This window comes from Eumetopias jubatus, unplaced genomic scaffold (genome assembly GCF_037043125.1).
Source record: "Eumetopias jubatus isolate StellerSeaLion01/CBP00866 unplaced genomic scaffold, mEumJub1_p1.0 scaffold_14, whole genome shotgun sequence".
Lineage (NCBI taxonomy): Eukaryota > Metazoa > Chordata > Mammalia > Carnivora > Otariidae > Eumetopias > Eumetopias jubatus.
In genome coordinates this window covers 50,495,581-50,511,192 of record NW_028274820.1, presented here as the reverse complement: position 1 = coordinate 50,511,192, position 15,612 = coordinate 50,495,581, and the positions used below count along the sequence as shown (strand labels likewise).

The following is a 15,612-nucleotide window of genomic DNA, read 5'->3' as shown; positions in this document are numbered from 1 at the left end:
TCTAATAGTTTCCTCTATTAAGATGTTTAGGGAAACCTGAGGCCTCTTACTATCTATTAAACTGAGACAGGGACCTCGGGGCTCAGAAGTGGTGAGTCTATTTAATACTATTTTAAAATCCTTGTTGTGAGACAGAAAATACTCTCAGACTGGCTGTTGATTGAAGGAACTAAACAAGTGAATGGAAGATGACCTCATTATGAATGGATTAGGGCTGGAAACATCTATTGGATGTGAATAGTGTTGGATTTGATACAGTTGCTTATTTATCTAAGAACACTAAAATTTTGGCTGAGTAGGTCAGTGTACTGAATAATGAGCCTTGATGAAGTCATGTTGTTAGATGTTTCTAAGAAAACAAGGCTGCCTGGATTTTTTGCCCACTTGGTGGTGGAACTAACCTACTATTTAGGTTTGCCTCTACTCGATGTTTGAAACCTTCTTGTAAAATACACCGTCCTGAGCATTGTTGAGTCATTACTGATTACTCTTTTTTTTATTATTATAGATTTTATTTATTTGTTAGCCAGGGGAGGAGCAGAGAGGGAGGGAGAGGGACAAGCAGACTCTGCCCGGAAGCACAGAGCTCAACATGGTGCTCAATCCTAGGACCCTGAGATCATGACCTGAGTGGAAACTCATGACTGAGCCACCCAGGCACCCTGAATCCTTGTTGATTATTAATTGCAGGCATATGTCTAGATATTCCTTGGCCCTCTTAATGTGTCATTGGGTCTTTAATGTGGTGAAAAGGGTGCACATGTTAGAAAATTTTCATATTACTGTTTTGCTGAAGTTCAATGGGAAAACCCCAAATTTATATGTGTTTTCTAATCCTTGAAGGAAGCCCATAGATTGCATTTATACCAAGAGGTCCAACGTTCAAGGACAATAAGAGAAACTTCAAAAGATAAGTATATACATTGTTAGTTTTTGGCCTTATTCATAAACTTAAAAAAATCTATATATGATACCTATTTCCTGTAAAAGACTTTAGAATAATAATGGAATTAAACATTTTTTGACAACATGTTGTACATGAATATATTCTGCTAAACCATGTACCCTAACCAAAGGTGGCTAAGTTTTAGATGGCAAAGCATATTAAACCAGGGGATTAAAAGCCCTGAAGAAATTCCATTGTACTTAGGACATCACTGAAACTTGAGGGAATTTGAAGAATTTGTCAGATGAAGCTGTGATCTATTGAAAAAAGTGACATTCTGGATATCATGCTAGGGGTACTTTGATGCATCCTCCAGAGTAGATGGTTGGAATACTGATAATATTTCTGCCTCTCTGCCTCTATCAACTCCTTGAAGACCAAAGAAGTTAACAGAGGCAGAGGACCATTTTCTGTTGGAAGAACTTCCAAGTCTTCTCTCACTTTAATTTGGAACTAATAGTATGTAGTTGTACCGTTGGAAAGTCTAGCACAAAATGACAACTGACCTTCTGAGACATTGTCCCCTATTTTATATATCTTCATGTGTTTCAGTAAATGCTTAATTGGTTTTGGGATTTGGGACTGTTGTCTCTCCAGTACATTGTGGACCATTGAGCCAGGTGACTTCTATGTAAAGTTCTACGTCTTGAAGCATCTGAATTAGGATTCTGTAGGAGAGTATTCTTAAGCCCTGCATGATTAATAAGTATGCAAATGAGACTGTAACTTTGATTTTGAAATTTAAAGGTTTACATGATCTCTATTGTTTGGGTATTAGATGGATAATTTTGTTCTGTTTTGGTATAACATGGATAATATTGTTCTGTTAGATAAGCAGCCATTGACCACAGTGTGATCTGTGACTGGGTAGGCATGTAACAAGTACTTCATTTCTACCATGTTTCAGTGACTCTGAGGTACCATTGATTGCAATCAATATTTTTATACTATGGGGTAAAGATAAATGCTCCCAATATAACTACAGTAGAAAGTTTTATGTTCACTTAGAAGCTTCATTTTTTTTTTTATTTTAGAGAGAGTGTGTGTGTGTGCACGGTGGGGAGGGGCAGACAGAGAGAATAACTTAAGCAGACTCTGCCCTGAGTGCATAGCCCCAATGTGGGGCTCGATCACATAACCCTGTGATTATGACCTGAGCTGAAACCAAGAATTGGATGCTTAACCAAGTGCACCGTTCAGGTGCCCCTAAAAGTTTAGAAACTTTTAAAAAAACAATAAATGAGTTCTATATTACGGCATAGAATTTTATTACAATTCTTGTATAAAAAGACATAGGGTTCTAGTTCTGGGTAAAGTGGAACAAGAATACCCTCATTCTCCCACTGAATGAAGCTATAAAACCTGAACAGAGTAAATAGAACAGATATTTGAGGTTATAAATAAAGTAGTAGCAGGTAGAATAACGAATAATACCCAACTTTCAAGTACTACCTAATTGGCAGTGAATTTCATGATTTTGTTCCTCTGCTATACACTGACTTGGATCCAGTGAGGCCCAAAGCTGCCAAGTGAGGATTGGAGTAGGCAGAGCTCCAAGAGAAGCCCCCTAACTCTGGCTGCATGAACAGGAAGGGATCTCCTGATGTTCACATAGTGAAGATAGCCTCCTTTTTTTTTTTTCCTCCCTACTCTATTGATTGACTCCCCAAGCAATCCTGTGGCTACAGTGGCACCGACAGTGGCAACAATGGGTACCCAGAGATTTGTAAAATTCTGAGAGAAGTGAACGTTGCTCTGGCATCAAGTTTGCCGTGGCTTGAAGAGGTGGGATGAGCACTGTTGCTGTTCTTGCTGTCTTCCTTTTGCTTAACTTTGCATATGGGTATAGTCAGGGGAAGTGTGTGCTAAGTGGGATAAAGTCCCAGCTCTCTGGTAGAAGTGCTGAAAAGGGATGCACTATACAGTGCACGAGGATATTACCTAGATATCCAGGATATAATCCAAGATCAGTGGGCATACAAAGAACCAGGAAAATAGAAACCTAAATGGGGAAAGGTAACCAGTTAGATAGTCATGTTGAGATGACACCGATGTTGGAATTACCTGACAATAATTTAAAGTCCTGATTATAAAAATGGTGAAAATAAGGGGAAATGCTCTTGAAAGATGGAAAGTCTCAAGAAAGGCATAGAAAATATGAAGAAAAGCCAAATGGAAATTCTAGAACCGAAAACAATACATCAACCAAAATGAAGAACTTTCCAAATGGGCTTAGTAACAGAATAGAGATGTCAGAGAAAGTTCCAGTGAAGTTAAGACAGATCATTGGAAATTTTTCAATCTGAACTACAGAATCAAGAGGTTGGGGGAAAAATGAATAGTGCTCCCATTTGGCAATGTCATACACTGCTGGTGTTAAGGTAAAATGGTACAGCCAAACTGGAATACTGTTTAACAGTTCTTAAAGAGAGAAATGTACATTTACCATTTGAGCCAGCATCCTTTTCCAGTGCATTTACCCTAGAGAAAGGAAACCTTACATCCACATGAGAAAGCTATGAATGTTTTACAGCAGTTCTGTTCATAACCTTCAGAAGTATTTAGCAATACAAATATTGTCCTTTGGATGAATTGATAAAACGTAGTACCTCCATATAATGGAGGGCAACTGAAAAATGAAAAGATACAGAATGTAAATATGTAAAATAATTTAAATCTCAAAGGAATTCCATCCAGTGATGGATGATATTCTCATAGGGTTACATTTTGAGTGATTCTGTGTGTGATAGTCTTAAAGAGACAGAACTGTAAAAACAACAGCAAAAATCAAAGTTTTCCCACCATGCAGCAAGGGTGATTACAGAGATGACATGAGGGATTGAACTGCTTTGTGTCCTGATGTGGTTACACGAATTTATAATGTATTAAAGTTAGGGAAATGACACAAAGGTAATTGTAGTGCATACCAATGCAGAGAAAGTTAGAGATCAGTGTATCTTCATATGGCCCTGAATGGTAGCAATTCTAAGATGCTGTTTCAATTTCAGGGATGTTATACAGAGGAAACATGAGAGTTTTAATTAATGAAATAAAGTAAGTGTTGTAGGTTTGCCAGGTACTTAATTAAAAGCAGTGAAAAAAGACTTCCCATTTTCCCCCACTGTAATGTCATTTTCTATTATAATTTCTTACGCCTAAGCATTGGAAGAGAAGGGTTTGCTAGAAACTGCAGAGAATCTTGTTTACTCCATGAAGGTGTGATACTGTCATTTGACTTGTGTGGCTTCAGTTTAAAAAAAAGTGGGAAAACTCCTGAATTAGGAAATTACCTATATTTCTTATAGGTTCTATCAGCATATGGAGTGTTTGAGGTTTTCGATTCTAGACCAGATTGCCTGGTTTGAATCTTGGCTCTCCGGTTTGCTAGCTGAACTTAATCCCAGGCAAATCATTTAAATCTGTATCTTTAAGAAGGACATGATAATTTTGCCTGTATCATAAGATTTTGGTTAGAATGTACATTTATTGTAATATTATACATACTATTTGTCAATTACCCAGTGAGGAAACATCCAGTGTTTGGCTGAGTTACTCTGTGGCTCAATTGTTTTTACTGAAAGGGTGCTAGTATCTTTTATTTATTAGTAACATTGCTTTCATGAACTAGAATCTGAAGGACTCTCTATGGTAACTTGAATTTGTAATGCTTACCAACTTGTGAATAAAAATAATGCTTATTACTTGATGCTTTAGCTTTTCTCTTAACTATTTTTAAAAAGTTATTTTTATTATTTTTTTAAGTAGGCTCCACACCCAGTGGGGGACTTGAACACAAGACCCTGAGATCAAAAGTCAGATGCTCTACTGACTGAGCCAGCTAGGCACCCCTAGCTTTTCTCTTAATTTAAATGTTTAAAAGTTTACCCATTGTTTTAATAGTTTGTTAGGTATCCTTATGTGATATACTGAAGACCTTTATCTTGTCTCTTGATCTTATTTAAAGATACTTTCTGAATGAATAGAAGTATGGATGAAAGAACTAGTGTACTCTCATAAAGTTTTTACTACTTCTTATTTTTTAAAACGTTTTGCTGTCAAACCACAGATAACAGAAATCCAAACCAGATCTGTAGCTTAAAGAGTAATGTGAATATCTGTGTAATATCACACAGATCAAGAATAGAACTTTGCCACTCACAGCAGTGGCTTTTTCTTGCATTTTTATGCGGTTAAAACCTCCCTCCTCAAAAAATAGTAGCTATCAAGATTTTACAGCAATTTCCTCATTTCTTCTGAGCTTTATCACTCAGAGTTACATTTCTAGACACTATGGTTTAGTTTTTTTTTTTTTAATTACCTGTTAAATCTCACTTACTCTACGAGTTCCCCATCCTTTTATTTTGCTGGCGCTTTGTCTCTTGCTCAACCCAACCTATTTGACCTGTGGATTTTGTCCCATTTTGAATTTTGATGAGTATATGTTCTTGCATGGTGCAATTATGCATATTTCTGTATATTTTTTTGTCTTGTACAAAGTGACAGTTGGCTCTAGAAGCTGAATCATTTAGTTTCATTTCTTTGGTAAGACTAGAGGTGGTGTGAGTTTTTAATTAGGAGACATCAAATGTCTGGCTATCTTTTATTTTCTGATGATAGCAGCCATTGATATTCAATGCCTAGATTTGTTAATACATGGCGGGTGTGTGCAAAATCATGACATTTTAATCTGATTAATTAATTTTCATGTATTAGTTGAGGTGCTTTCACAAACACTTCTCATCTACAGTTTACCCAGTGTACGGCTTACAGAAAGATAAATGTTCATTTTCTTTTTCCAGTATTCAACTGAATGAATTCATTCTGTCATCCTCTAAACTTACCAAGTATCTTTTGTGTGTGTGTGTGTGTGTGTGTGTGTGTGTGTTTACATAAAGATGAAATGCTTCATAAATTTTTACTGATAATTCCAATTCAGTATTTTACTTCTACCCCATTGAGAATTCTGGTTCTCAGAGATAGTGGAATTAACAGAATTAGAATATTGTATAATCATTCAGACATTTTATTCAGTGTACCCTCTAGGTCTCAAAGTATACATACGCTCAACCAACACTATTTCTGAAAAGAGTTATGTAATTTTTTTTACATATTTCATTCACTCCTAGTGTATTTTCTTGTTTATACTCTATTTTCAGATTATACTGCCAATTATATACTGTATTCAGTTAATTTTAGACCTTATTTAGTCATAGTTCTGAAAGTAACTGCTTTATGCTGTCTCTAAGTCATTCTGTATATGTCTCTCTAGTCTTTGGTTGTCTGAGGACTTGAGTTCTAGCACGTTCCTTAAGAAATATTCACAGGAAAATCATTTTCTTCATTCAAGTTGTTAACTGTATGTTTTATACTTGAAAGTCAGTTTTGCTGAATATAAAATCTTGGCTCATAATTTTGTCCCTGAATAACTTAAATATGCTCCTTTGTTTTTATTGAACAAATTCTGATTATCTTATTACCTCTATTATCTCTATTCTTTTTGTCTAGGTGACCAAAGGAATGAGTTTTTTTTTTTTTTTTTTAAAGTTTAGTAACCTTACTAGAAAATGTCTTGGTATTGGTTTTTATTGGTAAATATTTGGAGATACTTATATGTGATATGCTTGAGTGTGTATGTATAAAAAATTTCAGTATTCTCTTCTACATGGATTCCTATTATGTTTATATTGGACCATCTTTACCCAAGTTCAATACTTGTCACCTTATATTGAATCTTTATTTCTTTTTTTAATTTAAAAATATTCTTTATTTTTCTTTTTATCTTAAATTATTATCTGTTAATTTTGTACCTGTATCATTACTGTGTAGTCCTCATTTCAGAAATAGTCTTTTATTTTAAATTCTTCCCTGACTGCTGCCACTTAATTTACGAGCTTTTGAAATTCTAAATTACATAGTTCTTTAATGTTTGGTTTCATTGCCTTATTCTTTTTTGGCTTGTTATAAAATAGTAGATTGCAATTTTAACTGGTTTGGTAGGCATATCTTTCTGGCATGCATTCATTATTTTTAGAAGTGTTTTTCTGCTCTTTATTTTTTTATGAAAGTTTTACCCAGGGATTGACTTCAATAATTTTTCCATTATTAGTTGTGTTTGCCTTTTTATAAATACACCAGTCATATTGGCTTAGGGATCACTCTAATTGTCCTCATCTTAACCTCAGTTTACCTCTTAAAGTCCCCATCTCCAAATATAGTCACATTCCGAGGATTACTCAGGGTTAGAATTCCCACAGTGACTTTGGTAGGGGACAAAATTCAGCCCATAACCATATGTCATAGTCATGACCCTAGCATAGAGCCTGGAAACTATTAAGTGTTCAATACCTTCTTGTTAGTGCCCTGTGTTAAAATCTGGGTGTGTGGGGGGGGTGTTGGGAAATTAGAAGTTAGTAAATTCTAGTTTACTGAGTTTAGGAGTTAGTGATTTTTATGGGAGAGGAAAACTAGTAAATGATAAAATACAAAGTCAAAATTTTAATCAAAGTAAAACAAAAATGCAGAATAATGTGAAAGGGAAAAATTACCCTTTAGGATACTAATTTCACATAGATTTGAGTTCAAAAGCTAAAAGTTTACAATTTCACGGCTCTGTGATATTGGGCAATTTACTAGCTTTATAGACTCCATCTATAAAATGGGGAGAATAATTCCTACTTGTTATGATAAAGAGAAATAATGTATAAAAGTCTCTACTGTAGTAAAAAGCAAAGACAATATTAAAACTACTTAGTATGGCATGAGTATGTATTAATCAGAATAAATGCACTGACTACCAAATGCCTATAATGATTCCCATGACTCTGCGGCTGTGCACTGCCTGAACGTCAGCTTTGTGAATAGGCTTATTAGAGCCAAGGCACATGTAAATTTCTATTTCTGAAACTCGACACTAAAAGGCCTTTCAGAAATTTCTATTTCTGAAACTCGACACTAAAAGGCCTTTCCTTCACACCACTGAAATTCAGTAACACAGTGATTCATACGTAGATATGAGGAGAATCCTGACTGTGTACTTACATGTGTTTCAGAGAGAGATCTTTATGTATCAGAATTGTGGGTTTGGAGATGTGGGGGTACTGTAATTTCAAAAAAGTCTCCCTGGTTTGTTACCTCCCTATTCTTTTTTCCCTCCCACTGCTCCCCCGCCCCCCAAATACATCTAAAACACTGGCCTATGGTTATTAAAGCAGATGATCCTTCAGGTGCACCTTTTTGGAGAATTAGACAATGACATGTAATGGCATTGCAGGTAGGGGGAACGTGTACGTTAGTCTGAAGATCAAGGTAAATCTAGGGAAATGTAAGTGGTATGATCTGGTTGAAGAGTAAGGTTTGTTGCCCAAGGTGTGGGTGTACATTTATTGCCTTTTATAGAACAAAAGGAGGTGGGAATTCTGTGATGAAGACTTGGAAATAATTATCTGTTGAAGTATGCTTAGGATTATTTGCCAGTGTATTTGTCAGGGTTCTCTAAAGAAATAGAACAAACAGGATATACAAATACACATACATACATGAGTTTGCTCATGTGATTATAGATTATGGAGTTTGGCAAGTCCAAATTCTACAAAGTCAGTGTCATAGTTTAAGCTGCAAGGCTGGCAGGCTGCTCTAGAACCAGGAAGAGCCAATATTTTGGTTCTAAGACCATTAAGCAGGAGGTTCCTCTCTTAATCCTGGCAAGTCAAACCTTTGTTCTATTCAGATCTTCAACTGATTGGATGTGGCCCATCCACATTAGGGAGAGCAATCAGCTTCACTTAGTTTACCAATTTAAATGTAAACCACATCTAAAAATACCCTCATAGAAACACCCAAATTATGTTTGACTAAATATTTGAACACCCCATTGCTCAGTCAATTTGACATATAAAATTAATCATTACAGTCAATAAAGTAAAATCAAAGTGTACATTATTTTTGGCATAATTACTCTTGGCAATTATACCTTGACCCTTTAAGAGTTCTCACACATGGGGATGAGACATTAACTGAAAAAATTTGGGCTTACTAATTCTTACAGCTTTTTAATACTAATCTGTAGACTACAGGTCATGTTCCATTAGAATTTTCTCTCTATTAAGTCACATGGAGTTGTGTGATACCTAGATGCTGTATGTAAATAAAGAGTTATTCAGTGTAAATCAGACTATGTGTTAAAAAAGATTTTGGGGGGGGAAATTACCCTACAGGTTTAGATGTTAAAATACTTCATGTGTCATAACCATCCTTTTAGGAGGATTTAAAAGAGATATTGTATAAAAAAGATAGTGTAGCAAATGAAAATAAGTTAATATTAGTAATAAAGTTGACAGTTCAGGTATGATCTGAATTTAACTCCAGTATTTTTCTAATTTATCTTTAGATCTTTATTGGGGAGAGAAGAAAGACTGGATTCTTGTAGTAGAGTTTTTATGATTCTGGGAAGCAAAATGATTTTATTGCCCTCCCCCATGCTATTGTTGTATTTATTTTAACCACTAAAGATTTCTAAGAAGTGGTTTATTAATAGAACAACAGATTAACATTTCTAAAGGCTCCTGTTGATTTCATTATTAACCTCAAGGAAGTTGTTAAATTATTTGCTTTGAGAAATTTGGAAAGTTTTGTGCTTCATGAAAAAAATGAATTTTAAATGTTACATTTTTTTTTCTCTCTCAGTTGGGGAGCTACTAGAATAAGTGTGGAATTGAGGAGGTTCAATTTATTTGAGCGCTGCTTCTCTAGCTACATTCTTTCCCATTTTGGGTTTCTACCTGCATGGCACAAGTATAGTCACTGCTATTCTCTTTGTTGGTGAAGATATGAAGTACATTAACATTCCCAGGATTGTCAGTGAAATTATTACTAGAAATCACATGAGATGCCTCACCCTAGATCTAATGGATAAACTAATATATGAATGATCAGAAGGTATCCATTTTAGTTTTAAGTTCAGGTATGAAAACATAGGACTGTTACTCAAGATGTTTTTCATTATTATACATAATTACTGCATTTTGGGTGAAATATTAAAACTTGAAAAGGATTAGTGGGACAAAATTGAGATGGATTTTTTAAAATTTATCTAAATTCAATTACCATATAACGTATTATTGGTTTCAGAGGCAGAGGTCAGTGATTCATCAGTCTTATATAATACCCAGTGCTCATTATGTCATGTGCCCCCCTTAATGTCCATCACTCAGTTACCCCACCCCCCACCCCTCTCCTCTCTAGCAACCCTCAGTTTGTTTCATATGCTTAAGAGTCTTTTATGGTTTGCCTCCCTCCTGATTTCATATTGTTTTATTTTTTTCTTCTCCTCCCCTATGAACCTCTGAGTTGTTTCTTAAATTCTACAGATGGATTTTTTAAGAAAGATTTTACTATTTGAGAGAGAGAGCCTGAGCTTGTGTGCATGCATGAGCATGAGCACAGGGGTGGGGGGGAGGAGCAGGGGGAGAGGGAGAAGCAGACTCCCCACTGGGCAGGGAGCCAGAGGACTTGGGGCTGGACCCCAGGACCCTGAGATCATGACCTGAGTGGAAAGGAACAGTCCCACATGTAAGGCACTGAGCCACCCAGGTGCCCCTCTCCCTTTTTCTTTAAAGAAACACTGAAATAAATAAGACTACAGGGAACATTTGAAGTTAGAGATGGGTCGTATCTTAAGTAGACAAAAAAAAGTTTAATTTATTTTTTGTTGAATCCATGTGATCATAACAATTATGTGAACACTTACTGGGGATTTAATTGGAGTAGGCACGCTATGTAACTTTAGGTATATTAACTCATTTAATCCTCATCAAAGTCTCATAATGTTGGGTCCTTTATTCCATGTTTCCTTCATTTCTTTTAGACTTATAAATTCTGTGTAGAAAGTTCGGCTCTACATAGAAACTGATTTTTAGTCTCTATATTTCATACATTAAAATATTAAAATATGAATATACTATTTATAGATATTTTTTGGCTATTGGATTGGATTCCTATAGCATTTTTAAAAATTGCATGTGGCTTAATAATTTAACAAACATTGAATGCCCAAGAATTGCCTTGTATCTGTAATTGATCAACATTGCATGTTTTTTCTTATGTTGCCTTTATAATATTGGGTAAGAAATGGTTAAATTGTGAACTCCAGTGAGCCATGCAGATCAGAGTACGAATTGGGTGGATTTGGGTTTTTTAAGTAGTTTGACACTAGAAATCTCAAAGGCAATTGACTAACAACACTTCTTTCTCACAACTCAGGGGTTGATTCTGATGGGCAACCAGTGTTGAGAACCGTTGAATTTGGGAACTGATGAAGATTCAACCTAGTGTAGACTGTGAATGACACTGGATAGGTGGAGGATTTTATGATACTGGGGGAAAGGACATATCAGTATGGACATGGACACTATAAAGAAAATGGCAAGTCTGGCGTAGACTACTGTGGAGTAAATAACTGGGAATTACAAGACATCAGCAGATGCATAGAAAGGACCATGATAAAAGATTCATCTTATTTATTACATTACCTTGAATCTATATTCTTAGTTTTTTTTTAGTTGATTTTCACTAAATAGGTGAATTTATTTTTTATCCAGCTCATGCAGATTTAGGGTATGCAGTGTGATGATTTGAAATATGTACATATTGTGAAGTGATTACCACAGTAAGATTCACACATTCTCCACATCCAGTAGTTAAGATATTTTTTAAAAGATGAGTTTTAAGGTCTCCTACAGTGCATATCTACATGTAGATACACACACACACATATTCATGTTTTTTTATTGTACCTTATTTTGGGGGGTAGAATATTTTTTATTTTAGTATACTTTGAAACAAAAGTTGAAAGAATAGTACACTTAACTTCCATCTGTCTTTTACCTAGATAAACCAGTTCACCCATTGTTTACATATTGTCCCCTTTGCTTTATCATGGCTACATGTTTTGTCTTGTTTGGCCTACAGAATTAGGGACTCATTAGTGGGTGTTTGCTAAATTTATGGTAATTTGTTGTAGAACAAACACAGAATAATAAAAATATACTATGTAATTCATGAGAACTTCAGGAAAAATAACAAATGAGAAATTACAGTAGATACTACAAAATGTTAAAATGAGAGGAAAGTGAATGAAATCTTTTAAAACGAAAATGAAATAATTTAAACTGAATGAAAATATCACAATGTTTGAAATAAAGCTAAGGCTGTGAATTAGAGGAAAATTTAAGACTTTATATGTAAATACAAGAATAAAGGAAAAGCTGGAAGTAAACAATTTAAGCATCTTTTTCAAGAAAACAGCAAACTAAATCAAAGAGCATAGGAGGAAGAAAATACTGGATAGTAGAAATTCAAGAACTAGAAAATAAACATACAAGAGAATCAACAAAGCTTGTCTTTGAAAATGTTAATAAAGTTGATAAAGCCTTGGCAAGAGTGATCATGAAAAAATTTCCTTTCTGTGAAGTCATGTTTCTGGAATCTCTTGTATGGTTTCAGAAAATTATAAAGGGTGTCATCATGAAGATTGGTACTAATAGAACATAGAGCTCCAGCACCATATAATATTCTTGATAAGTGGGAGGTAATTAGTAATAGGAGTACTATTAATTGGTGATATTGTTAATATTTTATTTTTATTTTTTGATATTGTTAATATTTTAAGCTGTTCCCAGCTTTGCTTAGAAAAATGATAAACTATCACTATATCAATGTTCATACACACCAAATTATATAGACCTGTCCATGTAAGAAGCAGCTGGGTTAAATGTGTTTTTTATTTTTATTTTTTTTATGTTATGTTAGTCACCATACATTACATCATTAGTTTTTGATGTAGTGTTCCATGATTCATTGTTTGCGTATAATACCCAGTGCTCCATGCAATATGTGCCCTCCTTAATAGCTGGGTTAAATGTTAATCAAACTAACTTGATTTAGGCTTCTCATTTAAAATTCAGCCTTTTTTTCTTTATTCTTCATATGATACCATGCAACATCTTCTTAATTGGTAACAATATAGCTATTTCTTAGCATTTTAGATCTGTCTAGTATAGAGGAGGATGGCATATCTTTTGAGAACGTGCATCCAGGGTTAACAAAGGTGAACATTATTAGGTCATATGGCTTCTGTTTTTGAATCAGATCATGTCAAAGAGGCCTAAAAAATTTGAAAATCCGTTTAGCTCTTTTCACTTGTGGTAACACTGAAACAGGTGGGAACTTAATTGTATTGAGTTGACCAAATTGAGAGGAATGCCAAGGAAACTGCTGTACTCACCCAGGACACTAGGTGGCACAGTGAGCTGCACACAGGAGATTTCGTCTAACCTGAGGAGGGCATCTGCAGGAGAGATGGGATTTTATCAGATTCTAGGAGACTCCAAATAAATGTAGGAGGATTGCATTGTCAAGCCAAAGAGCTGTCACTTCCGGTTAGTCCTTTTCAAATGTATCCTAAGCTCGCTTATTTCTGTTGATTACACACATTCTGGTTAGCCACCTATACAGTGTTGAATACACACCTTTATTGACTTGGGTGGTAACGGGTCAAGGACTTATCAGTGTGAATTCCAAGTGACTTCACTGCCTGAAGGTAAAAGCTTCATAGTTCCTAGTTCCTAGTTGGACAGTTAGGAACAGCAGGTAAGCCTCGGTTTTAGCATTTAGTGCTCTGTTCCATTTTCTGTTTGAAACTTAGTATTTTTTTTTCTTTTTTATCTCAGAAAGAATTTCACAACACATTTGCATAGTTATGGACACAAAAGAAGATGAGAATCATGTAGGTCATCATCTTGAAGAAATACTAAAAAATGAATTAAATGTAAGTATTCAAAGGTTGAGTTTCATGACATCAAAGAGTTGAGTTCCACTTACTCCCCGTTTTGAGCTGATGAACTTCTTAGTTGAATTCATACCTAATTGGGCTAAGGAAATGGAAGAAGTAGTAATAAGTGTGAGGTCCGTAGGAATTATTTGTAACATTTACCACTAATGACTTGTATTATTTACTTCTTTGACAACTTTTTGTCTTGAAATGTTTTGTTGACAAAATGATTTTATTTAATTTTAAGTCATTTCCCTATTTCTTTTAAAATGTATAACCATCAGGGCTTATGATGAACATGTGATGACCTTTTAACAATATACACGATCAAATTCTACTTAAAAAGCTGAAGGAAAAAGTTTATTTAGTTAATTTCATCATGATAGCGCAGTTAGAAGGGGAATGGGCTCTGCTAAGACCGTCTGCTCAGATGGCAGCTTTTTTGCCTAATTTCCTTATCTTAAATTGAAAATGTCAATAACATCTACTTTGTAAAGTTATTAAGAGGATTGACTTTGGAAAGCATCTAACTTGTAGTAAATTTTTGGTGAAGATGAAACTGTAATAATTAAATTTTTGATGATGAGACAGATGTGTATTAAGTAATGAATGCTACTAGTTCCCAAACTTTAGTCCTGATTTAGATACACGAACTGTGAAGAACATAGATCCCTGGAATATATAAAAACTTAGTGAACGGTAGTTTGGGATTAGTTCTAGAATCCAAATTTTTATACTTCACCTTAGCCAAAAGGCCAAGAAGAGATAGAATCCAAATTTTTAACAAGCTCCCCCAGGTGATATTAATGGCACTTAGTGCCAAATTCTACCCAGTAGCACTTGGAGCAACAACCTAAGCTGAAAGAAAATGACCACCATATCCACTGTCTCTTCAGTGGAAAGGTTATACCATAATCTACTTTGCGATATTGCTTCTATCCATTGACTTTCTGGACATTTCCCCTTCATTCTTGGAAATTTTCGCATCTTGCGCTCTCTGCTTTCTACCACGAGTTCACCTATTGAGAATCTATTCCTAAATTCCATTCCCCAGTTTAACTGCTGCATCTTGCAGAATATTTATTGATAACTTTCTACTGTCTGACCCACTGAAGCACCCTTTTGCCTCCAAAATAGTCTTTTACTTTTGGGTAATCTCATTTATTCTTTCTCCAGTCAATGCAGAAGTCACGGAGGTGAGACCCTGAAAGAATATTACTGGAACTCTGGCTATCGATCAACCCTAAGTTTAGAGAGTTGGGTTTTTATACTCTTGTTGAGTACCCAGCTGTTGTATTCTGTGTGACTAATTCCTTTATGGATCTTTCTAGTATTAGACCCTGCAAGAAATCCCTTTGATAACAATTATTACAGTATTGACTTTTTATTGCTTCTTTTCCTGTATCTGTTGAATGATGAAATGACATGGAATGTAGGGATACACACAGTAGTACATTACTGGCCTTGTGTGATTTATTCATCACTCTGGCCTCTCAGGTCCTTACCCTTTTCATTCCCAGTGACCTTCATCTACCTACCCATTGGGTCTAGTCTGCATATTGCCATCATCTTAACTGTGCTGACAAAATAAATACTAAGGTTATTTCTTAAGTTCTGACCACAACGTTTTGTCGTTTCATATATTTTGCTAAATTACTCCTGCGCATATTTGAATTTTATAGGAAACCCCAGGTCCCCCATCTTCTCCCTTTCTTTTGGCTACATTTTATTTTATTCCCTTCCTTGCCTAGTTTAGATGTCATATTCTAGGGCTTCAGTGAATCATGAATCTTCTACTGCTATCCTCAATTCCCTTGTACTTCAAATGCACCCCTTGGTT

At 35.1% G+C, this 15,612-nt stretch overlaps 1 protein-coding gene across 1 annotated transcript in view; it reads left to right on the top strand.

The window, feature by feature from the left end:
* Window positions 1-15,612, top strand: part of CRPPA (CDP-L-ribitol pyrophosphorylase A) — a 292,423-nt gene that overhangs the window by 110,585 nt on the left and 166,226 nt on the right. The window contains exon 7 of the mRNA XM_028117376.2: window positions 13,672-13,769. Coding sequence (XP_027973177.2) covers window positions 13,672-13,769 — 98 coding nt within the window. The remainder of the gene's footprint in view (window positions 1-13,671; window positions 13,770-15,612) is intronic.